The sequence below is a fragment of the Vigna unguiculata genome, chromosome 5 (assembly GCF_004118075.2).
Source record: "Vigna unguiculata cultivar IT97K-499-35 chromosome 5, ASM411807v1, whole genome shotgun sequence".
NCBI lineage: Eukaryota > Viridiplantae > Streptophyta > Magnoliopsida > Fabales > Fabaceae > Vigna > Vigna unguiculata.
The window spans coordinates 10,391,570-10,417,757 of NC_040283.1; the positions used below are offsets into that span (position 1 = coordinate 10,391,570).

General features: G+C 28.8%; 1 protein-coding gene and 1 pseudogene across 1 annotated transcript; one reads left to right on the plus strand and one right to left on the minus strand.

Moving 5' to 3' along the window:
* The first annotated feature begins 12,756 nt into the window (after positions 1-12,756).
* On the plus strand, positions 12,757-14,392 carry LOC114183533 (probable aquaporin PIP1-4). The gene is made up of 4 exons (XM_028070584.1): positions 12,757-13,186; positions 13,323-13,618; positions 13,728-13,868; positions 14,012-14,392. The coding sequence occupies exons 1-4, from the start codon at positions 12,853-12,855 to the stop codon at positions 14,102-14,104; spliced, it is 864 nt and encodes a 287-aa protein (XP_027926385.1). The 5' UTR covers positions 12,757-12,852; the 3' UTR covers positions 14,105-14,392.
* Positions 14,393-17,112: 2,720 nt separating this feature from the next.
* Positions 17,113-20,475, minus strand: LOC114184843 (annotated as a pseudogene).
* Positions 20,476-26,188: the final 5,713 nt, after the last annotated feature.

The window sequence follows — 26,188 nt, forward strand, 5'->3', positions numbered from 1 at the left end:
GTTAGGCAGCGACAATGCTGATGTATCAAACATGGGTATTTAAGCATGTTTTCTGTGAGAGTTTTAGGGCATTCCTCACTTGAATATAAATCACTTTTGGGTGCTTGAGACAACCTCTTGGAGGTTGATTAGGGTGTTAGGAAGCTCTCCCACTCCTCCTTGGGTCTTCTCCATTCTTAGTGATTTTCTCCCTTTTTTGGGGTTGGAGAGGAAGAATGACCACAAATGAGAATCATAGACGGGAATGGAAGGTGCAATTGGAGCACGGAGTAGCTACCAAGAACCTTGGAAGAGGGCTTGCATATCTTCTATTTGATTTCTATTTCTTCCATATCTCTTTTATTTAAACCATAGGTTCTTCACCATTGAGGGCTAGACCTATTTGTTGAGATTAGGTGTCATGAACTAAATTCTTGTGTAATTAATTTATGTTTTTAATATATATATATATATATATATATATATATATATATATGTATGTATATGCTTTCCAATTCAAGTTAATATTTAATTTTTGTGTGTAATGCTTGTTATGGCTTGATCACCCATGGCTTGTTTGTGGTTCTTGAGGTGTTGAAAAATGTCTTTTAAACCTAAAACTGAAACTGAATACTTAATGGAACTTATAACTAGGGATAAAAAATATTTCTTTAATAATCTTAAGGCTCTTGAACTTAATGCATGGTTATTTGTGGAAGGTTCAAGGAATTGAAACTTGATGAGTTATCATAGGCTCAAAGTCAGTAGTAATAAGATTTGAGTAATATTGTGAGTTGATTTTAATTTGAATATGGAATTGAGATGTTTGAGAATCAATGGCGGAACTTGCATAGAAAATTGAGGGATCCAAATTAGATTTTTTTATATATAAAATTATTTTTTCAAATTAAAAAAAAAACTTTTCGTTTCCTCTATTTAAACCATTTTTCATATAGTGATTCACATTTTCTAATTTATAATCTTTTTAATTCATTGAATTCACGCAAGAGAGGTATTTTAATTTCTATTCCAATTTAAGACTATTCAACTAATTCATTATTATGTGCAGCGAAATTTATAATGCAGTCGAAGATACATCCATAAAATTTTTCCATATTCAGAAGAAAACACAAAATCCCATAATTTTCCTAAATTTTATAATTTAGAGTTATACTAATTTGAAAAAAAAAATATAATTAGGATTGATGCTAATTTCACATAAAGAATCTCTAAAATCATAAATAGGATTCATACTAATTTGGAAAAAACTTATATTGAGAGAAACATCGTAACAGGAGAGTTATAAATCTAACATATATAGATAGTAACCTTGTCTCATGAGATCATGTGAGAATACATTATTCAATATCTCTGTTCTCTTATCTCTCTTTCCCAATTTATATATTTGTTCTCTCTTTTTACTCTCACACTTTCTTGATGGCTTGTTGTGATGACCAAAGTCAGAATCCTATTCCTTTTATTAATCAACATCCATCAAATTAATTTTTATTTAAACTTTATTTTATTTTTTAAATAGTAAAAATATATTAATAGTATATATTATTTAATATAAATAATATAATCATATTTAAATATAATTTTAAAATATATAAATACATATAAAAAATAAAATTTTAAAATTTTGGAGGGCCATGACTTCCCTCTGTCATATGCAAGTATCGTCTCTGTTGAGAATGCATCAGAATGAAATCTAGTAATGACAATTGTAAATACTCTATGTTCAATTTTTTTGTTATACATCAAGTGTTAGATAAAAATACAAAAAGAGTATGAGTTTCTTTGTATTTTTGTGATCTTTGTTATCTAATTGAGTTATGAATTGCGAGAACTGTCATGTGTTACACAAGTAGTTGTGAAGAAAACTATATTTATTACTTATTACGTATAATCGGTGCACTTGTAGTTTTCACTAACATTTTCTACAGTCAAACAATAAAAGTGATGTAATAAACATATTTTTGTAATACTTATTTGTATTATTTATTTAAATAATAAAAAAAGTTTACTTTGTATCTTTATATTCTACACCACCTAGGACAAATATTTATTGTTTCAAAATCATTTTTGTACACAATCATTAGAGGACGTATATATTTTCTCATACTCTACACCTATCCAACATAATATTTTCTATAGTTATGGTTTGACATTGCATTACCTTTAGAACCATGTTTTTAAACAACTCAGAAAATTTGAAGAAACTTAATTCTCTTCACTTTTTTCTTGCCCGATAGACCGTTCTTAACACCATTGACATTGTGTAAAGATATATTACATCTCAAATACAAAGACTCTTGTACATTATTAACTAAATATCATATACATATGCTATAGAAAAAGACATTTATATAACCTCACAAATAAGATTTTCTAATTCGTTTTGGACATAGTTAACATATGTCTAACATGATGTTATATAATATGAATCTATAATTATAATTAATTTATTAATTTGAATCTAACTAGATTATAACATGATTTAGTTATTTTGTATTGTTTCGATTCAATTGATGGTACAAGTGATATAGTATTGTTACCTAAATAATAATTAAATATGAATCTTAAGTAAATGAATATAATTATATAAACAAACTTTTCCCTGTAGAAATTTGTGAATTGAATTGAGCACTGAAATGGGAACTGAAGGAAAACAAAGTGCGAGAAGCTGAGTCCTTACTGCACGCCGAAAAAGGTGCTGCTACATCTTGGCAAACAATGAGCTTGACATGGTTCGCCAAACTCAAGTTTACGCGAACAACGTGTTTGATGATCTGCCTCTGAGAGAAAGAGAAAGAGAAAGAGAAAGAGAAAGGTTCATTCAGCGTTCCCATGTGGGTCATCCCTACCCACTACCTTTCCCTTCAATTCCCTTGTTTTCTCCACTAACGTGCAAAATAATTAATGCGTGCATGCCCTTTCACCTGTCCCCTTTTACACCATATATGTTATATCAGATCAGGACTTCTGTTCCCACTTCCCACCTCAGTTTGACCACGTTCAATGATTCCATCATTAATTATGCATATTCCTTGCAATTTAATTCTCACTATTTCTTCTCTACTTTCAATATAACTTCTGTTCATTCAAACCTCTTACATCCTTCAATAATGGACACTCATTAAACATACATTATATATACAGAATCACCCTTTTTAATCCATCACAACTTTTTTTAATACAACTCTAATGGGGTCATCAAATATAATAACTTTAACTATATCAGGTATGTATACACGAGGTTAAAAATAAATCATAAATATTCTCTTCTAATCTATGCAGAACAATTACTTTGGATTGCGTTAACATGTCTATTCTAAACAGATCTCAGTATAATTAACAGTGCTAGTAACGTGTTCCGTTTCTAGTTTGAATACACTACCGCATTATGCAGATACATATTATGTGATTCTGATTTTTTCAAAACTAAATTTGATGGTTTTTATATTATAGACTCACATAATGTCCTTAATAATAATGTTTAAGCGTTGAACGTAGATCTTTCTTTCTCTCTCTAGCTGCGTCTTTGCAGGTTCTAAGGGGTCGAGGGGTTTTTTGAGCTCATGCTAATTGATCTGACATAAAAAATGGTATTACGTCTCGCATATAGTTAACAGAAAACGGTCACAAACCGCACAAACATCTATGTATAGTTAGGAGTCAGAGATTGAATATATCTTCTCAAAGAAGCAAGTGGGTCCATTCTATGTAATCAACAGATTGTTGCTGCACCGCAGAATCATATATATTAGAAAATGCCACCAACTTCTGCTAGAGTAATTAAAATCTTGATTGTTTTTAAATTGGGTTATAGTTTGCGTTTGGGCTTGGTGGAGGCTAATCATCTGAATTATTTATGGAAGCAGCAATCATAAAATTTGAAAATCATGACCTCCTGAGTGTGTTGAGAGTTGGAAAACTCATAGGTTATAATTGGAAGGGTACTTGTCAGAATTCATGGATATTATAACTGACATGTGAGATGAAAAGAGGCTAACAGTGTAATTGCTATACCTGCACATAAAGCTACTCAGCTAGAACAGTTTCACTGATAAATTGTACGAGTTATATATACTTTCTGTGTGGTTATAGTTATGGAGGATAATCATATAGGCTAGGTTGCTAGCCATGTGGACATGTCTATATGCAAGACATTCTTGATATGCATGGAGCCCCCGTGGGTATACTATGCACAGGTACATGTATTTTTTCTTCCGAATGTGTTGCTAGAGATTATCAACTATTTTTGTCTGGTTGGTAATCGAGTAGATCAAGATCATGAACTTCTGTGTGCTTAACCAAAATTTGACTCTTAACCAATAGTGTAAGGTTTCTTTGCGAACATAACTGTGATTTCATAAGTTATATTTGCCTGTTTGCAGCATGAAGAATCGTGACAAAATAACAACCTTAATTTAAAATGATAAAGGGTTAGTATGTGTTTTTTCGATGTGTAGAATGAGAACATGGATGGAAAATGTAAAATGGTAGAGTCTTGGTCTCCATGATGGTTAATCACACACAATGCTATCGTAAGACTTACACAAGCATGTTAAAAAAGATACTGGATCAACAAGATCTGAAGTTAATATATTGGAGCATCTTTAAGAAATTGTGCTTCTCAACCTTATCCTACTTTTGTTGCAGCTTCAATGGGGTCTGCCCCCTTATCTGTTTGGTGAAGAGAGAGAGAGAGAGTAGTTATTGCATATTGCTGTACATGTGAAATAATTAGCAACGATGAGAAGCAAAGGATTCTAAAGATTTTATGGATACTACATGCCCAAGTTTCTTTTTCCATCGGTCTATTCAATGCTTCAACCTGCTAAAACATCATTTGGATTAGTCGTGGTAAATAATGAGATGAGTTTGAATTTTTTTGGGGCTATGTGCGCAAGCGCATGATCATGTGTTGTTGTGTAGCACTTCAATTTATCCTTTCTTAGTATTGTACTGGTTATGTAGGTTGTTAAAGGTCCATTACCTTAAAGAAGAGTGTAATTATTGGGAGGGCACAGAAGCCAAATCAGAATTTTCTATGATCAAAGCAGAGGGGCCTTTATCAAAGTATAGTCTTTGACGCATGAAGGAGAAGATTACAAGAACTCTTTTTACTTGAGGGAGCATAATACAAGGTGGGTGCCACTTTGATATATGAATCATAAGGCCAATTTTGGAGATAATGCGTCAACACCTTACCCAACAATAATAACAAATCAATATTTAGGTAAAATAATAGATAGTCCTAGTAGTTGATGCTTTGGTTATAGTCGTTCAGAGATTGTAGTTCTAGATATATATAATATTGGTCTTACATATATAAGACATTTGACGTCATTTTTGTCCAAAAATCTTAAGATAATGTGGTTATTAGTCTTTTATCTTATATAATGTTTAATTTTGTTTATTTTATTCAATGTAAGACTTTGACTCACACTTAAATTATTTTTAACAAAAATTGATTTATAAGTTGAAGTTTGCATTTATTTATATATATTATAAATTGATCTTATGTCAAATCGATGTATATGTTCGCGGTGTAGAAAACTTACCCTTATTATAACGTTGCTGGAGAAAGAAAGGATCTTTTGAGTATGGAAAGGAAGAAGCTCTTGCTAACAGTACTACTGAGGTAGTTGGGTCCTCTAAGCTTAGCTGTGATAAGCTTCCATCCCCAACCTTCACATAGGATCCATTGCCACCTACAGATTCAATTAAAGGACTGTTCCAACTAGTGATTGAATTAAATTATTAAAGGTATGTTTGGGAGTTAGTTTTGATGGAAAATTGAAGGGGACATATATGAAACTTTTCTAGTTTTAAATTAAAAGAGTTTACATGGTGGTTATAGAAGAAAATAATAGTATTAATTTTTTGTAAATTTATATTTTTTTTTCTTAAACATTATCATAGCAAACATTCATTAAAACAAAAAAAAAAATTGTCTTGTTATTTATTTTCCCTCAAAACTTAAATCTTTAACACACACTATAAAATAGATAAAATGGTAAGCAAAATAGATAAATTTGAAGGCTAAGATGGTGAAGGGTTTAGGAATACATGAAGTTTAGGTATATATAGTCAAATTTTAATTAAGTTTAACAATATAATATGATTAATGTAACCGATCTCAACTAATTATATAATAATAATGACAAAAGTCTTATAATTAACTGAAGTTACTGATCTTAATTTACCATGTAAGTGTTTGATTCTCTGAGTTATAATATATATATAACTGAAGTTTATCTTATAATAGTTGTGAATTTGACTTTGTGGAACATCTATAAATAGAAACTGAGGGACCAAGTTGTAGAAGCTCATAGAAGAGAGAACTTGAGAGTTCGTAAGAAAAATCATTTGGATGGATCGAATATCGACATTGAAGGTGGTCCCTTGTGCTCAATTGACCCATTCCTAAGACAAAAAAAAAAACACCATTTTTTTTCTTCTTCTTCTTCACCTCAGTGTCCTCATCCACTTTATCTACTCTTGTTGAGACCTCACATTTCACCATCCCACGTGCCCTTGTATTCACTCTTTTACCAATTTTGTTTTTTCTTAAAGAATTGGATCTTGAATGAGAAGAAGCTCATAGTCACAAATTTAATCAATCTCAAGTTGTTTTTTTTTTCACATTTGTTTAGGATAAAAAGAAAGTAAAATCCAAATTAATTTTTTCATAATAAGTTTATATGATGTTTCATTTTCTCATTTTTACCTAATGTGAGACTTAAACTCACATTTAAATTCTCAACACGAATTACACGAGAGACTTTGTAAAAAATATATACAACTGTCAAAATAATATATATTCTATTGTACATACACACATTTGATGAGTGTGATTACATCATAATGATGTATCAACCCAATATTGCACAACTCAACTTATAAATTTGAGCTTTGATTCATTGAAGCTTCTTAAAGTTAGACAAAATTATTTGCAAGTTAGTATACAGAATTGAAAGCAATAATAACAATAATAATGTCCATTTTATAAAATGCACTTTTGATTTCCTCTTTAACACTTGAACCTTAGCTTTACTTTTTCCCATGCGTTTGGCTATGATTTCATATGTTTTTTTTTTTTTTAATTAACCTCGTTTCATTTGATCATCACAAGCTTTTGTTGTTGTTGTTGTTGCTTTATGTTTGTATGACTGAGGAACTATGTGATGGTGTGTCCAAAGATGCTACCTATCTTAGTGGCAAAACCTATTAATTGCATTTTCATAACTCACATATATGCATTGCACACCAATGTCATGTTTGCAATCAAAGTGTTTTGGCATGAAAGCATCATCTAATGGAAAGGTTGGTGAATTTTTCCCTCATTTTGCTTGCAGTCAAACTTTGATGGGTAATCATGCACTCTCTTTGTCTCATACACAAACCCTAAATCAGGAGCAAGATAAGAGAAAAGAAAAAAAAGAGGCAAAAGGGAAATAATTATAACAGTGACAAAGCTATACCTTCATTTTCCAAAGATAATGAGTTAAAAGCTGATGCCCATTCAACTTGGCAATAAAGCACAGATCATCATGAGTAGAAAACAGTGACAGAGAAAAGAAAAAGAAAAATATTTCTGTCTGGAATGGAATTGTTTATATCTTCCTAAAATATTTGATTTGATTTGTAATCAAATTTGTGTTTCAAATGTTAATTTAATTTTCAAAACCATAAGTTTTGTTTGACTATTTTGTATAAATCATATCAAATCAACTAAAGTTTGTCTTCCTCGGAAAGGCTTCCTCAGAGACAAATCCTATTTCGATGGTTCTTATGTTTGGACACATCCATATACATATAAAAATTGACTCTTTCACTTTGGTAAATAACTTATGCAATTAACAAACTAAATCCAAAGTAGTTTCATTTTTAAGATTTGTAAACCTAATAATGCTTGGTTTCAAAGTCTACTCGAATATTAATTTGAATGAGTTTGAAATCAAATGAAATCAAGTCCCTGATTTAAAGATTCAAAATATATACACAATGTTTCTCTTTTGTGAAAAGTTTAGGGTTTTTTTGAAAGATGATTGGAAGTTGTGTGAATGGTGAAGTGAGATTGTTCCCTTCTTCTTCCAATTTCGCTCTCAATGTCTTCCCACCATGCTTTGCCTCCTTTCTTCTTTCCATTGCACGAGTGGATTGCACAAATAGTGGCAGACATCAATAACCAGACAAGTAGCCGCAACACCAAAACCAATTTGCTTCCATCAAATTAAAGAGATTCCAAAATATTGAAGTCAACATTGCACTTTATTGGATTCCAACGTGTATATATATATATATATTTTCAGTTGTTCTTTAATTATATAATCCCCAATGGAAAACAAAATGAAAAAAAAAAAAACATAAGGGATAGGTGAAATTAACCAAATAATAACTTTCATTATGAAATAGTTAAGTTGGTGTGATCTTTTGTCCTTTTTTATATATTTTTTTCTAACATGCTTGTATTGGTTTTGTCACATACATTTAAATAATCTCAGAAGGAATATTCTGCCAACATTCCACAAGTGCAGATTTGGACTTCACATAGTAATTGCAACGCACTAGCATCTATTTTATTAAGAAGCTATAGGATTTAAAATTTAGAAAAAAGAAGAAGCAACTATATAGTGCTAGGTGTTTTGCTTTAAAGGGAAAGAGTATATATATATATATTTCAAAGTAGTGCGTTTTTGTTTTTTGTTTTACTAGTAATTTAAAACATATTAAATTTAGAGAGATTATGTTACTTCAAAACCCCTTTTACAGTGTATCTTAACAACTTATGGCTTTAAGTAAAAGTTAATCTAATTTGATTGTCTGACAAAATCAAGAGGAAAGATGAAAGCATAAGTCAAATCTATCTTTGAAATATGCATATGAAAGCAAAAATACTGAAAATAGTGTAACTGAAAAATAGTATGCTTTTCATATTCTTCTCGTGTATGTATTAATGAAAAAAAAAAGGAGAGAAAAAAACAACATTAAAATAAAATGTATCGGTGAAGTGTAGCCTCAATTTGGGGAAAAAAATGTTTGGTTAAGTTACGTTTGGCAAGGAAGTTCTTCATTAGTTGTTGAGAAGCTTGAGTTGGTGTATGTTTTTTATTTTGTGAAAAGGAACAAAACCTAGGTTGGCTTTAGTAGACAGTGGTTTGGGCTTCAAATGGATCAGGCCTATAATTGCAATGTTCTTCAACTTTTTATTTATTATTTTATTTTGGTAATCTAACCATAAAATAAGGAAAAAAAGATTAAACATATTCCTTAAAAATATATTAAAGTTTGATTTTACTCAAATTAAAACCACTTAATTTTAGTCTCCTATTTTCATAGTCATTTTTTGATGACACTGTTAGTTTGAGTGAATGGAAATAAGAGGCCATTCACATGTAGTTTAACAGTTTCACATTAGGCACTAAAGCTAAATTTTTATACATTTACAAGGACAAAAAAAATGTATCATGTTGAATTAATTTTTAAGTGACACCAAATAATGTAATTAAGTGAATAAATATAATGCCACTTAACATTACAATTTTACTTTGTAAGCTATAAATCATTTTGAGAGTAAGAAATATTGATAAGAAGAAATTAGCTATATTATTTGTTCTTAATAAGACCAAATTAGAGATATATTAACATTTGTAAAAAAGGTTAAAACATTTCTGAATGAAAAAAAATGTGATACAATTGATATTGAGTTAACATTTATTTCTCTAAATTATAGTGTATGCACTATTAAACGGACGCATGTTTAGAACTTTTACATTTAATTAATTTTAAGTTATATTAATAAAAATGAAATTTAAAATATTGGTTATGAAAATATTTGGCAATATAAATGGTTTCGCAACTTACTACTCTCAGTATATAATTATGGTAGATAAAAAATATACGAGAACAGATGTGATAACTAATAAATAAAATATAAAACATAATTTTAACTGATTAACTTATAATGTGGTCACAAATTTTTTATAAAAGATTTCGGTTTAATAAATTACACACATACAATAAATACTAGCGATAGATTGATTTGAAAATTATCATAGTCTTATCATTTATAATAAAAATGAAAAATTCATGTAATTATATTATTATTAATTATTGTTTGACTTGGTAAACACGTGAATTTTACAACTCATCCTACTACATTAAATCTACAATTTCTCCTACCACACTTCTTTGTATATTGTTTTATCAGTTTTCTATTTTTCTTTCAAATTTTTGGGACATAGATTGTAATAATTCAACCTTTTTTATGGACTCAAATATATGGTGGATTCAGATACATCTCTTATAAATTTTATAAATAATAAATATTGAAATTTATGACATATATATTAAATTTAATTTTAGAATTGAAAAACATTTTTTAATTATTCTTTACGATTATTTCTTGGTTTCGTTCACAGACGTGTGTTTTTTCATTTTACTTGTTTTCCTCGTTGGGTAATTTTCCCCTATAATGATCATGTTCCTTAAAGTGAAGTAACTTATGGTTGCACGTTTTCTACTATTTCGTCTCTTTCAAATTTTATCTTAAAGTTATATTCTATGTTTACTTGTAGCAACCTTTTTAATATCTGGAACTACTTCATTTCTAATTAATGCATAACTGTTTATTCCCTTTCCATAAATTTAGGTCAACACACGCTCGTGTATTACATGGAAATATTATTCTGCAAATATTGAATACGGCATTGACTTTCCCTTTAGAATTAAATGTAACGTGTATTTAGCTATCAGTAAATATTTCTTGCGCATTGGCTGAACTTGCATTTAAAACACTTTTAGACTATTTAATTCCAAATATCTTTTCTGTTCGAGATCCATATTTCGAATTCAACAATTCATAATATATATATATATATATATATATATATATATATATAATTATTTTCAAAAGTTACCATTAAATTGATCTAGAGGAGTAAAATTTTTACTGAAAGTTATAGGGGTGTAGGTAGTAATTATTTTGTGCAGGGAGCAAAACCTTGGTTCAGTAATCAAAGACCAGCAAGCTAGTGGGTAAGACTGAACCAGATTAGATCTCCACTTTGGTTTACCCTCATTTCAATTTGGGGCTTTTCTTCCTGTACGTCCTTTTGTCTTCCTGCACCCCCGTAAAATCTATAATTCCAAATTACCCCTTATTAAAATAATAATAAAAACTCTTGCCTTTTTTTAATATTTTCTGGATTGAGTATTTGGGAAGGTATTTCTAGATATGAAAATACTTTCCGAAAAATTCAATCTATAAAATGTATAAAAAATTATATTTTAGATCAAGTGATTTAGATGATATTTGGAGATTCAAAAATACTTTCTAGAGAGACAAATATAGAATTATGTTAATTATTGTATTAGGAGGTGTAAACTCTCTCTTTTTTTAGTAAAGAGGTCAAGAAAAAAGATTTTGTAATGTATTATGTAGCATTGTTTCAACAATAACATCCTCTAAATACGAGAATGGTCAACAACTAGAAAATACAATTATTAGAAATTGTATGAAAAATAATAAACAAGAAGAAATAAAAAATGTAAAGAGTTTTATCTTACAAAAAAAATAGTGTTGAAATATCTTAAAATGCTAAACAAATTTTTATTAATTATTAATGTAAAAATAATATAAAATTAAATATGTTTGTAGTCCCTAAATTTGAATGTGAAATTGAAATTTGTTCTTATATAAAATTTTAATACATTTTGGTCTTAAAATTTTAGAAATAAAGAGATATAATCTTCGTAACTCAACAAAGTTTATTTGTTTACGTGGTAAATAACGTTCCAAGCTGACATTTGAGTTTAAACATGTCAAATGTGTAAACAACTCAAAAATCAGTTCGAAACGTCGTGGATATATCAGAGAAATTTAATATAGTTGGATTTATAAGACTATATCTATTTACTTTTAAATTTTTAGTACCAAATTATATCAAGATTTAAAATATAGGCAAATTTTAATTTTGCATCAAAATTTAGAAACTAAAAATATATTTAACTTAATAATAGAAATTATTGACATGTAATAAATATATTTCATAAAACGGATGCGAGATTTGTTACTTTTAGAGTTGAAGGTATATAATGAATGAATTGGTGTAACCACTACTTTTAATTAAATTCCTTGATTCTTTATTAAATTCCTTGATTCTTTAAATCAAGATACATTTCATCTTTAAAAAGTAAAAATACAACGTACTTATGATTTTTTTTTAAAATGCATGAAATCATTCAAATTCTTATAAATCTATAAAATTCTTAATATTATGATTTTGCATATTCCTTAAAATTCAAATTCTAAATTCTAACCTTTTATTAATTTAAAAAAAAAATCATTATTGCTAGAAAATCTTTCTAACTTCTGTATGTCTTTTGTAATGCTAAAAAGTGTTCTGAAATTCGACGGTCCTTACAAAAAAGAAAAAAAAAAAGTAAATAGTCTCTTGTATGGAGATTTAATTTCTTAAACCGAGCTTATACAACAGCATACGCGTGGAGGAACCATTATAGTGGCAGAGACTTTTTTATCGACAAGCACATTTCAATGTGACAGTGGTTTCCTCTATCATTTACCTTCCTATAATGATTATTTTCTATGGCAAGTTTTGAGAACTTGCTTTGAAAGTGAAGAGTAAAAGGAATGGTGAAGAAGCAAAGTGATGCTCTCAAGGAAAGAAACTAAAAAGACAAGTCACCAAACCAGAAAGCACCCTAGCCTCACTCCACAAACACCATTCATTCATAGCAGCTTCATAAAATCCTTACGACTATATATTAAGATTTCACTGGTTAGTGGTTACTCACCAGACACAAGCCTAAGCTTAGAACACAGTTGAAGTTGCACTGAAAATGGAGGGGAGAGATGAGGATGTGAGGGTAGGAGCCAACAGGTATGGGGAGAGGCAACAAATAGGAACAGGTGCACAGACACAAGATGGCAAAGACTACAGAGAGGCTCCTCCAGCTCCATTGTTTGAGCCTAGAGAGTTAACATCATGGTCTTTCTACAGAGCAGGAATAGCAGAATTTGTGGCCACATTCTTGTTTCTTTATGTCACAGTTTTGACTGTGATGGGTGTGGGAAAATCTCCCAACAAGTGTTCCACAGTTGGTGTTCAAGGCATTGCTTGGTCATTTGGTGGAATGATCTTTGCCCTTGTCTACTGCACTGCTGGTATCTCAGGTTAGAAATGGAAGCAAACTCAGTACTTATAATACTATATTCTATGAGTATATGAGCTTGATTTTCAGTGAATTGGTATGCTTGTGGACTGTAATATATAGTTGTATGATTGCTTTTGTGATTTTTATGAATGAAGGGGGTCACATTAACCCAGCTGTGACATTTGGGTTGTTCTTGGCACGCAAGTTATCTCTCACTAGGACAGTGTTCTACATGATCATGCAGTGCTTAGGAGCTATCTGTGGGGCTGCTGTGGTCAAGGGATTCCAATCAAACCAATATGAGAGGCTTGGTGGTGGTGCCAACACTCTCAGTAAAGGATACTCTAAAGGTGATGGCCTTGGAGCAGAAATTGTAGGCACGTTTATTCTGGTTTACACTGTTTTCTCAGCCACAGATGCAAAACGAAATGCTAGAGACTCGCATGTTCCAGTGAGCAATACTTTCCCAACAATGCATCTTTTGTATTCAACTATATCAAATTTGTAATGTAACATTTGTGTTCTATGATAATCTAATGATACACATGTGAATGTGGTAGATTTTGGCACCTTTGCCTATTGGTTTTGCGGTCTTTCTGGTGCACTTGGCTACAATTCCTATCACAGGGACCGGCATCAACCCTGCTAGAAGTTTAGGTGCTGCTCTTATTTACAACAAGGACCAAGCTTGGGATAATCACGTGAGATAAAATTCATCCTTAAATTTTATTAGAAGTTTTCTTCTTTATCTGTCATTTCAATTCAAGTTAACTATTTTATCTGTTGTACACAACCAGCAAAAAAAGTGCAAAGATTTTATGCGACTGATTTTACTTTGGTGCAGTGGATCTTCTGGGTTGGGCCTTTTGTTGGGGCAGCACTTGCAGCTTTATACCATCAGATAGTGCTGAGGGCCATTCCTTTTAAATCAAAATGATGCAAAATTGAAGCAAAGCCTTAAAAGTAGTATCTGGTATAGCCTAAAACTGGGTACTCACAACAAAGAAGATGCTTCTACTTCTGCCACTTTTAATTTTCTACTTTTAACAGTTCAAAACTTGTGTTCTTGGAGATCAAATCGAACTTATGGAAAATGTGGTTGGACTGGTTTATTTCTTTACTGCTTACTGTAATTTATCTTCCAAAAGCATATCAAGGACTGTCGGGTTAAATATAAGTACACTGTAATATAAGTTTTGTCTATGGTATTGAATAATTACTATCATCTTCTATTCGTAATATATGATTCCTATTTCAGTCCATCGGTTCTCAATCGTCACTATGTCAAAGATTGAGAGAAAAATCGAAGAAACCCACAAAGGATTTATCGCATTTATCGGAAATAAAAGTGAGTCAAAATCCATATAAGATAAAAATGACAAAATTAAATAATATATAAGAGAAAATATATGTCTTTAAGGTATAGAGTCGAATGTTTATTTGAACAATTTTCAGGTAATGTTGTGTTATCTTCACTCGAGTAACTTGGTCGTCAACCAATTAGTGTAGGGTCGAACTTTTACTTAAATAATTTCCTAGTATAGTTCCATGTTCTTTTAATTAAGAACGCCTAATAACGGTCCAATCTCCTTTAGATTTGTTTAGTACAATCTATAATTTCATTGCTTTATAATTTTAGATTAAAAGTAGTATAAAATGTCTTAGGATAAAAAGATGTTATATATATATATATATATATATATATATATATATATTATAATATAGGACAATGATACTTTAAAATCACTCCCATATGATACTATCCTTTATTACCTTTCTCTCAGTTTTTTTTTTTAAATACAAAAGTTCACTATTATTAGGACCATTTATTCATACAGAGGGTTGTCAAATGACATTTTTCCTTTTCACATAATTATTTCCTATAATATATACCTAATTCAACCCTCTATAAAATAATAACCCTTCAACATTAAGACATTTTCATTTAAGCATTTATTTGGATAATACATAATTTTCTTATTGTTCTTGCAAAAAGGTACCCTGGTATGATTTTAGGATTTTTAGCTAGAGCATTTAATATTGAGTCTTTTCTTTCATAACGAGAGATATGTATTTTATAAGCCTTAGTTGCTTTAGTATCTCCAAAAGGATCTGTCTGTGCCAACCATCAACCTAACCTGTGTCGATGGTTGACATGGGCCGACAGATGTCGGTCATTTGTCCGACCCTTGTCAGCTAGCACGTTTCTAACATTGGACTGGGCCGACCTATGTCTTTTGTTGGTTTGGGTTGGCTCAAACATGCCCGTGTCGGTTTTCAGCCCGTGTAAGCTCGACACTTGTTGGCAGTTGCCCCAGTTTTGCCCGTGTTGATTGTTGCCCCCCGACCGGTTCATGTCCTCCCTCTGCCAAGGCTGACCTATGTCTTCCATCAGCCCGACCCAATCAGTTAGACTTAACCTTCGGTTCAAACCAACGCAAGATGGCTCTGACTCAAACTCAAAGTATTGTTTTAGGGGACAAGTCCACCTTAACTTTTGGCCCTAACTCACTTCTGATGGGACTTTAGGAGTTGGAAATTTTTTTTGGTCCCACATTTGGGGTCCTTTAAAAAGGGGCTTAATGAAAAGTGGGTGAGGACTGACCATGGACCATCAATCAAATTGACACTTCTAAGTGTACAATGTGTCATTCATGGCGGTAATGACTCCCACTAATTGGTGACTCTGGACGGGTCTTCCGAGTTGTACTACCAGATCCACAAGGAAAATGGATGATCAAGGCTATACGGTTGTCGTTTATTGAAGATTTCACTAAATAGAAACTTCCATGTTCGATGGACTTGTCCTAAAGGTAAAATCTCACAATTTGTTCAATGAATACAATGATTATTAGATTTATTTGTTTAGTCTTTACTGTTATGATTGTTTTGAATAATTTTGAATGAAGTTGGTTCTCAATTTTTTTTCAATGAAACTAGTTTTTACAATTGATTTTAAACGGTGAAATTGGTTTCACAAAGTTATTTTCATTATATTGCTACTTTTAATACAATTGTTATTGTATCTGATCGCTATTTTTGTTTATATTAACAAGGATGACCGAAAACTAGATGATGACAACTTTATAGATGAACACGCTTCTTACGGTTTAGAGGAGATTAAAGAAGAGTTTCACGATTAGGTTAAAGGTTTTGCCGAAGTGTTATATGGTTGAGGAAATTTTTGGTACAACAATCTGATTAACAGTTTGTTGAAGGCAATTTGAATTGACAAGGTGTGTCGAAAAGGTGTGGTGACAGTTTGCCTGAGGTTTTGAAGGTTAGCATAAACTCTGGTTTAAGAAAAATAGAAATCACTTTTATGATTTGAAAAGAATAAAATAACAATATTTATATTTTATCTTTAAAATGGATTTGGTTTTCTGATGATTCTGAAATTATTTTCAAACTTTAAAAAGACTATTTTTAATATCTTTATCTTTTTTATCTTTTGTTGGCATAACAGTATATAAGAGTTAAGATCAATTACTTTTAAGTATAATTTTCATACACAATCAATTATATGTTATGAAGCATGAACATAAATACGGACATCTGATACCATATATAAATACAAACATAAACATTATCATCACACGATAATTCTTACTAACATGACTTTATCAAGTCCCTTTGGTGTTCACCTATTACAGTTCAAGGCAGTGGTTTTCACACAAAATAACTTCTCGAAATATGTCCACGATTTTGATAAATATTACAAACTCCACATTCACTTTAACCCCATTCACAAGACTCAATACTATTTATATTTATCAAAAATAAATCCAAAGTAAAAAATGCCCAATAAATTCAAAGTCTGTCAGAACAAGTTGTATATGAAATTAAAACCAATTTCAATTCAAAATGTAAATCACGAGCTTAAAATATTTTGCCACACCAAGGCCCTATATAAATAGGGAACCTTTTTTATTAAACAAACCACAACACAAAACTGAATATACCAATTAAACAACACAAGACAATAATAGTTAAGAAATATCAAGACTAAAAATAAAATTACAATGCAATGCATATTCGGTAAATTCAACCTTTCAACTTCCTTCAACACGATGTGGAATCAATTGAATGAAGATGACTTCTACTTTGAAAAGTAGTTGGCAACTTGGTCCATGGTAGGGCGAGAACGAGGATTTTCAGTCAAGCAAGCATTTGTCATGTTTATAATCGAATCTATCTCCTTAGCAATAGGTTCTGCAGGATGTGGCAGACGTTCATCTAACTTACTCATCAATGAAGAAATATCATTTGTTGACTCCATCACATTCCATGAAGACGCTAACGAAGTTACAAACTCTCCAGGGTGCTCTCCAAAAACTATTTCCAGTGCTATACACATCGCATTTTTCATTTATTTCCATTGTGTACGCAAGTTCTGTACCAAATTAAAAGAGTTATCATAATATTTCACAAAAATAAACCTATCAAATCTTTCGGAACAAATATAAAACTAACCAAGTAAAGTTACAGAATCATTATAGTCTGAGTATAAAAGAAGAAAGGAATACCTGGAGCAGCATATCCAAAAGTTCCCACGAATGAGGTCCAATTGGTTGAACTAGGATTAAGAAGCTTGGCTGTTCCAAAATCTGAGACATGAGCCACATACTCCAAATTCAAAAGAATATTCTTACTTGATATATCTCGATGAACAATTGGAGGTGAACAATCATGATGCATATAGCTTAAAGCATTTGCTACACCTTTAATGGCATCAACCCTCCTTTCCCAATTGAATGCAATTGCCTCTTCATCATCTTTTAAAATCTTATCTATGCTTCCCCTTTCCAAGAACTCGTACACCAAAAATGAGAATCGGGAATGAGAACAATACCCATATAACTTCACAATGTTACGGTGTCGAATCTCATTCAAAGCTTGAATTTCACTTCTGAAAGCTTTAACATTGCAAATTTCTCCATCTTGTACTGAATGGAGTTTCTTAACGGCAAGAACTTGACCTGTTTGTAATTCAGCTTTGTAAACACTTCCCTGTCCTCCAACTCCAATGAGATGTTTGTTGTCAAACTCTTCTGTGGCTTCAATTATGTTCTCATACACCATCTTTCCATCAAAACTCCATATCGAAAATAGATTTTGACCTGGTGATTCTTCATCTTGATGTTCTTTTGTCTTTGAGCTTCGATAAAGATAATATGAGACTCCGAAGAAAAATAATGCTAGCGTGGAAGTGCCCAAACCAATGGGTAAAAATACCAATATGACTCTATTACTCTTATGATTTTCATATTTGTGAGGTGATGTTGGACATGGTTCCAAGCCTGAGACATTACCACACAAGCCTTTATTGTTTCTCAATGCTTCAATTGTAGCCGTATTGAAGGCTGAAATGTTCGGAAGTGGACCCTCTAATTGGTTATATGATACATCAATAGATATCAAGCTTATCATCTCATTAAGGCTGGAGAGATCCCCTGAAAGATAATTGTGTGAGAGATTTAACGTTTCTAAGCTTTTCAACTCTCCAAGCAGTGTTGGTATTTTTCCACTCAAAGTGTTCATGCTAAGATCGAGACTTTGAAGATGTATTAATTTACCAAACTCGGATGAAATATTTTCTGTAAATTTATTTCGACTCAAATTTAAGTGTAATAACTTGACCAAATTACCAAGTTGAGTTGGAATTAAGCCAGAAAAACTATTTGATCCAAGGTCTAAAGTGTCAAGATCTAGCAATGATGCTATTTGTATAGGAACATTTCCTGAAAGATTATTATTATTGAGAGAGAGCTTGAATAAGTTGGTCAAATTACCTAAATCTTCAGGAATGTCTCCTACGAGGTGATTTGAAGACAATTCAAGTACATGTAAATTGGTTGCCAGAGTTAGTTCTTTTGGAATGCTTCCAGATAGATTATTGTTGGAGATTTTGAGGCTCGTGAGATTATGACATTTTCCCCATTTTGTGGAAAGATGGCCATAAAAGTTATTATCACTGAGTTCTATGTAATCCAAGTTTGGATATACACCAAAATCCTCTGTTATATTTCCTGTCAATTGGTTTTGTTGAAGCCTAACTCTAATGAGACTGAAGCAATTCTTCAAACTCTTGGGTACTGCACCTGTGAAAAAGTTACTAGCAACACCAAAACATATCAACTTTCCACTAATGCAAACATTGTGAGGCAATTGACCAATGAAATTATTGTCATATAATTGCAAATTTTCTAGGTTGTTAAGCATATTCATTTGTATTGGGATGCGTCCACTAAGCTTATTTGAGAATAAAGCAAGTGTGGTGAGCTTTGTCAAGTTACCAATAGTGGAAGGAATTGTTCCAGAGAGTTTGTTTCTGTCAAGGCGAATAGAATCCAAATTGACCAAGTTACCGATGGAAGATGGGATTGGTCCAGAGAGATTATTACCTAGCAATTGGATCGTCAAAAGAGAATGGAGTTTTCCCACTTCATTAGGAATGGAACCAGATAAATAGTTGCCATACAAGTAGACAAATAATAAATTGCTCAGATTTCCAATTGTAGGGGGGATTGTACCTGACAAAAGGTTCTCGGACAAATCAAGTTGATACAAATGTGTTAGCATTTCAATTTCTTGAGGAATATTTCCATAAAGGTTGTTCAAGGAAAAATCTAGAATTAACAGACTGGTCAAATTTCCAATAGATTTTGGAATAGACCCTGTGAGACTGCAATTCCGAAAGCTAAGATATGACAAGAATGATAGCTTTCCAATAGAATTTGGGATAGTCCCCGTGAGATTGGCAAATCGAATGGTAATCTCTCTCAAATTCTTTAATTCACCTATTTCTTCAGGAATAGAACCATCAAAAACATTGCTTTCCAAATATAAAATTTGAAGACTGACCAACCGAGTTATTTGAGAAGGAATTGGTCCAGTGAGATGATTGTGACTTAAATCAAGATGAGTGAGTTTGGACAACACCCCAACTTGAGGAGGAATACTTCCACCGAAGAAGTTATGACTGATATCTAGAGTGAGGATGTTTGGAAGTGATGAAAAGTTGAGAGTTTGAAGCGTACCACTTAATCCAATGTTTGTAAGATTGATGTTGGAGACTGATCCTGTGTGGTCAGAAGCAATTCCAAGCCAATTGCATGAAGTATTGCCATTATTCCATGAAGATAGCAACTTTTGACTTGGGTTGTGAAGGCTTGCTTTCCACTTCAACAAAGCGTTGGCTTCTGTGTGTTGAAGTGAGAGTGAGGAAGAGAATGGTGCATGGAGAGAAATGACCATTAGAAGTAGAAACAGACATAATGACTGAAGCGTTGGAAATAAGAACACCATGGCTGCTGTGGATCAATTCTCCAATCACTGATTCTCTATATTGGAGAAGATGCTTCAACCTTCTGCATATACATATTAATATACAATCAAGTAATAAAAATAATTCAATTTTAACAATACAATCAAATATGATAAAAATGCGAACAAGTTATATTTCTGCTAGGATTATAATATAGATCTCAATTGGTAAAAATTTTATTCCTTTAGGAGATGCCATTATATATTAATTTTAAAAATCTTAAAATAAAATTTAAATTCACCCCATTATTAATAATTAAAATTAACTAATTAAACTATGGGCAGATAAGAAGTGAATGAAATCAGTATTTTTTTTATTGTTAAATAACAATAACAAACTTCGACACAATTTTTTCCCACTGGTTAGTAATAAACAAAGATTTTTATATATACAATGCTTTTAATTTTACTTTTTAAATAACTTTATTTTTAAATTTAAATAGATATTTATAATAAAAAATATTTATCTAATAAAAAATAATTTTCCATAATAAAAATTAAAAATCATTTATTTTTCTACATTTTTTCCCTTAAAATCATTGTTTTTATTTTATAATTTAATAATATTTGTTATTTTAACAATATTATATATATTATTATGTAAAAAAGAATTCATTCTCTTAATATATATACATTTTTTATTTTTTAATAAATAATTTTTTTAATTAAGATAATTATTTTATCAATCTTATTTATTAAGTGTTTTTTTTTTTAATTTTTTAACCCTTTTTTCTATATTTTTTTAATTTAATTTATTTTTTAAAATAAAATAATTATTTATAATAAAAAGGTGACATATGATAAAAAAAATATTTATATCAAAGTTATAAAAATAATTTATTTTTATTTTTATAATTATAATTATAATTTTATTATTTTTTATTAATCAGAAACTATCATTTACTTTTCTGTAGTATGAATAAGGTAAGTTATTTTTTCTATATTCACATTAGTATGACGCGACCAACTCGTGTTAATCGTGTTGGTAGAATTTTTCACATTGGGAAATTTCTTTTAGTTCAATTTTGAGTACCAATAATAAAAAATAATTACATCCCAATTTGTTTTTTCTTCCTCAATTTTTTTCTTAATGTTTCCTCAAACTGATAATATTAAACTTAAATAATTAGAACATATTAAAATATTGTGAGATCATGAATAAAAATTATAAAAATTATTTACATTATTTATCTTGTTTAACCCTTTTACAGAATAATATAATCTAAGTTAAATAAGAATATTATGTATGACAAAAACTTTCCATAATTACTTTTCTTTATCGGCACATAATCAATATTCATTTTGTTACATAATATGATGGAATATATCTATAAACCATCGTCTTGTTATAAATACATAATTTAATGTTATCTATAAATATATAAAAATATTCTATTTTATATCTACATTTTTTATATTAATTTTATCTTTAATTATTATTTTAAAAATTAATTATTTTTTAAATAATTATTTTTAATCATTATTTTAAAAATATCTTCTTTTAATAATTATTTTAAAAAATATTTATTTATATATTTTATTTTTTTTAATTTTATATTTAACAACTATTAATAAATTAATTATATATCATTTTAATACAAAATGCGAATACAAAGACCGGTGTTTTAGCTAATCTATATAATTAATTTTATCTTTTAATTATTTTTTAAAAAATTTAACTATTTTTTTAATTTAATTAATTTTTTATTTTTAAAATAATTATTTATAATAAAAAAATTATTATATCAAACTAATAAAAAAAATTCAAAAATTATTTATATTCATTTTAATAATTATAATTTTATTATCTTTTATTATTATAAATATTAAAAATAGAAGCAGACATAATGATATGAAGCTGTGGAAATACAAACACCATGGCTGCCATGAATCAATCAATTCTTCAATCACGGATAACAGAACAGATATGGTGATGTTTATCTGAAATAAAAACTCATATATACATCATGATAAAAAAATATCATAACTATGAAAAAGATATTAATATATACATATAACATAATTCATTTTAACGGTTAATATATATATAAACTAAAATATAAAGTGAAAATTAAAAATAACTCTTTAGAGTTACTCTTGCCCTTAGTGAATCCTATTCTCTTTTGCAATATTTAAAGATGAAAGTTAATAACTAAATCCATTTCAATCCAACTATCATAAAATTTCAATTTCATTAAGTATTCTTAATCAATAATACATATCTATCACAGAAAAACACCTTCAACTAATAAATATACAGGAAGAAGATAATAAACAATGAATAATAGTACTTTTTACCTAATTATAAAATCCATATAACCACTTTGAAATGTATTCTTAATTGGTAATTTTATTTTATACTCTTAATTTATAGTCGAGTTCGAGTATAATCCATATCACTCATTTTTCATATTAAACTATAATTTAACAATATAAGTCATTCATTGGTATAAAAAAGTTACACCTTAAACTACGAGATGCCATTATATATCACTATTATTTAGCTAATAAATTCTATAAATTTTAAAATAAAATTTAATTTCATAAAATTATTTATAATCAAAATTAACGACTTATTTTATTGATTTTTATAATTTAAATGTTATTTCTTAGAGGAAGAGTATAAATTATAAGTAAAATTAAATCACTAATCTTTAAATGAACTTCTTTCCATATTATTTTGTTAAATAACAATAACAATGTGAATGGTTCACTTATATGTATTTCTACGGCAGTTCGTTTTCTCTTCCCCTTCACCTTGTTATTTTAAAATAATAAAGGAGAAGCACTATGCCTCTCTTCTTCTTAGTAATAGATATAAGTTTAGTTGTGTTTATTAAAAAAAAAGTATTTTTTAATAAAATAAGTAATTTTTTGTATGCATTTAAGTAAGTAATTATTTTTAAAGCAAAATAAATACAGACCCATGTATTATAAAAGACACTATGCTACATTTTCTATATAAAAAAAAAGGAAAATTAGAAAAATTGGAAACAGTTTCATTAGTTTATTAAATTCCTTTATTTCAATGGCATGTGTATTACCCAAGTGTAGACAAAATTAATCTTAGTTCACTAAATTATAGTTAATTGTATTATATTATATTATATTAAAAAAAATTGAATTATTTATAATAGAAAATAAACGGTACGGTTTTATAGTTTAATTTTATAAAATTTTAAAAAATTCAACTTTTATTAGTTAATTGTTCACTTACTTGTCACTGACTGAATTAAATTATAACCTCTTTTTTTTTTTTCTTTTTCTTCAATAATTGTGTCTTAACCTATACAAGTTAAATCATGAATAAATTATTTTGTAACTTTTAGATTGATCGATAGACATATTTTTGTAAAAATAATTTAGGAGTAATATTATTGTTTATTAAATAATTTATCAGACCTATTTGCATTTTCTTTTACTATTCATTTCATATTTTCTTCCCTTTTTTATAAAAATTGTTATATTAGTTTTAAGTATATCTTCTTTTAACAATTTTAACTATGCAACTCTAAATGGTAGAGACCTAAGTTTCTTATAAAGTAATTGAAAAAAAAAAAACTGATAAAAAAATTAGTGAAAACAAAGTGCAGTGTATTGCCACTCAAAAAAAAAAATAGTTTAATTTAATTTATCTAAATTAATTTTCAGTTCAGTTCAAATGAACATTTTTTTGGTTCATTGTAATTTTTAACGGTCCATTATAATTTAGTTAATTTTGTCCACGTCAAAATATATTTTAGTTCATTGGGGTATGAAAGCTGTAAAAGAAAAAACAAATACTTATTTATTTATTTATTTATTTATTTATTATTATTATTACTATTTTGTGGAGTAACAAGGATGTACATGCATTATTAACTTTACCTTATCCTTCTAATACAAATTTCACAATTTTTTAATACATCAAATACATTCAATTTGAATTAATTTTGTTTTAAATTATTTCTTCTTAATTATTTTATTTAAATAAAAAAATTTAATTTGTTAAATTTTAATTTTTAAGTTTAGATAAAATATTTTAATTCTTTTAATGTTTGATACAACACAAACAAAAGTAGAAGGATTAGAAAAGAAATACTTAATTGAAAATATGAGAACGAGAGTTTCTATTTCAATTTATTAAAAATTTGTATAATATATAAAGTATAATATCTTATTATATAAAAATAAAATAAAACCTAATATATATCATAAAATAAAATATATAATAATAAAAAAGAATAAAATATATAATATTTTTATTAAATAAAAAATTATTTATCATTAAATAATTATTATATTTGGGAGTAGTTTTATTACTTTATCCTTATCCTTTCTTCTTATACCTTTATTTTATATATAATGTATTATTCGAGTTCATCGTTAATCATGCCATTTACAGGAAAAACATGCATGTATTCACTTCAGAGCAGTAATGATCTCAGAAGACTTGCAGGAGTGTATTTATGTATCATTTCACCACTTCATCGTTAATCATGTCATCTGAACTTAATGATTAACTTCGTAGACAAACCCTAAGCAATTATTTCAGAAGACTTGCATATGTGTATTTATGTATCTTTCGGTTCATCGTTAATCATGCCATTTACGACCCTATTTCATTTCGTTGTTACTCCACAAATCACGAACCATGTCCAGCTTAAGATTCACACAAATTCTAAATAATAATAAAACCTTCCATGATAAAATTCACAAATCATTAATATATTACTACACATTTTAGAAGACCTACCACAGACACAGAATCACTATATAATGACATTTCGCAAATGAATAACTTTTTTACCAATTGAGATCTGTTATGAACTCTTAACAGGAATACATGTACTAGTCCTTTATCCACTTTTTATCCACTATTTTATTTTGTGGTTAAAATTTATTTATTTTTTACTATTTATATATATTAATGTCTATATTAATTTTAATTTTAATATAGTTTTAAATACATATTCATTTGTATAATTTATTTATTTTTATATGATTTTGGATTTCAAACCATCAGTTAGAGAGAGGGAGAGAGAGGTGTAGCAGAGAAAAGAAATTGAAAGTTATAAAAATAGAGAATGAAACTTATAGGAATGTGAGAGGGTAATTATTTGAAAAGGAAGACTGGACAAAAAAAATATGGCAGGGATATATATTAACAAGAGATACATAAATTAAAATAAAAGGATTTTTTCCATCTAATGTATTCTCATTAACTGAAGATCAGTGATGCCTAAATATATGAACGAAAATTACTAACATTTTCCAAAGTGCTTATATGTTTTTCATAACTAGGTAAAAAAAAACTACAATTCTTTTTTTATAAAACAATATGGAGAAACTAACTTCTTCCTATATTTTTATACATTACACAATAATTATTAAATAATAATCAATTTTAATGATAAAAAATATATTTAAAAATAAATTTTTTTAATTAGAGATCAATTCTTTCACAGTCAAAATTTAGTAACTGATGTTAGATATTAGTGACCAATATAAAAATTAATTTATAATAAAAATTATTTTAATTATTTAGAGATCAATTATGACTTTTTTAAACTATTTTAGTTATCACTTATAATTTTTTTGAAACTATTTTAGTTATTACTTATAAATTTTTGAAACTATTTTAGTTATTAATAATTTTTAGTTCATAATTTGGTATACAAATTGATCATGATTAATTATATTTTATCATTAAAAT

Bases quoted from the DNA above. Each gene is read 5' to 3' on its own strand.
- LOC114183533 (XM_028070584.1), top strand. From the start codon at position 12,853: ATGGAGGGGAGAGATGAGGATGTGAGGGTAGGAGCCAACAGGTATGGG. The intron at 13,187-13,322 runs GTTAGAAATGGA...TTATGAATGAAG, and splicing joins CTGCACTGCTGGTATCTCAG to GGGGTCACATTAACCCAGCT. The intron at 13,869-14,011 runs GTGAGATAAAAT...ACTTTGGTGCAG, and splicing joins ACCAAGCTTGGGATAATCAC to TGGATCTTCTGGGTTGGGCC.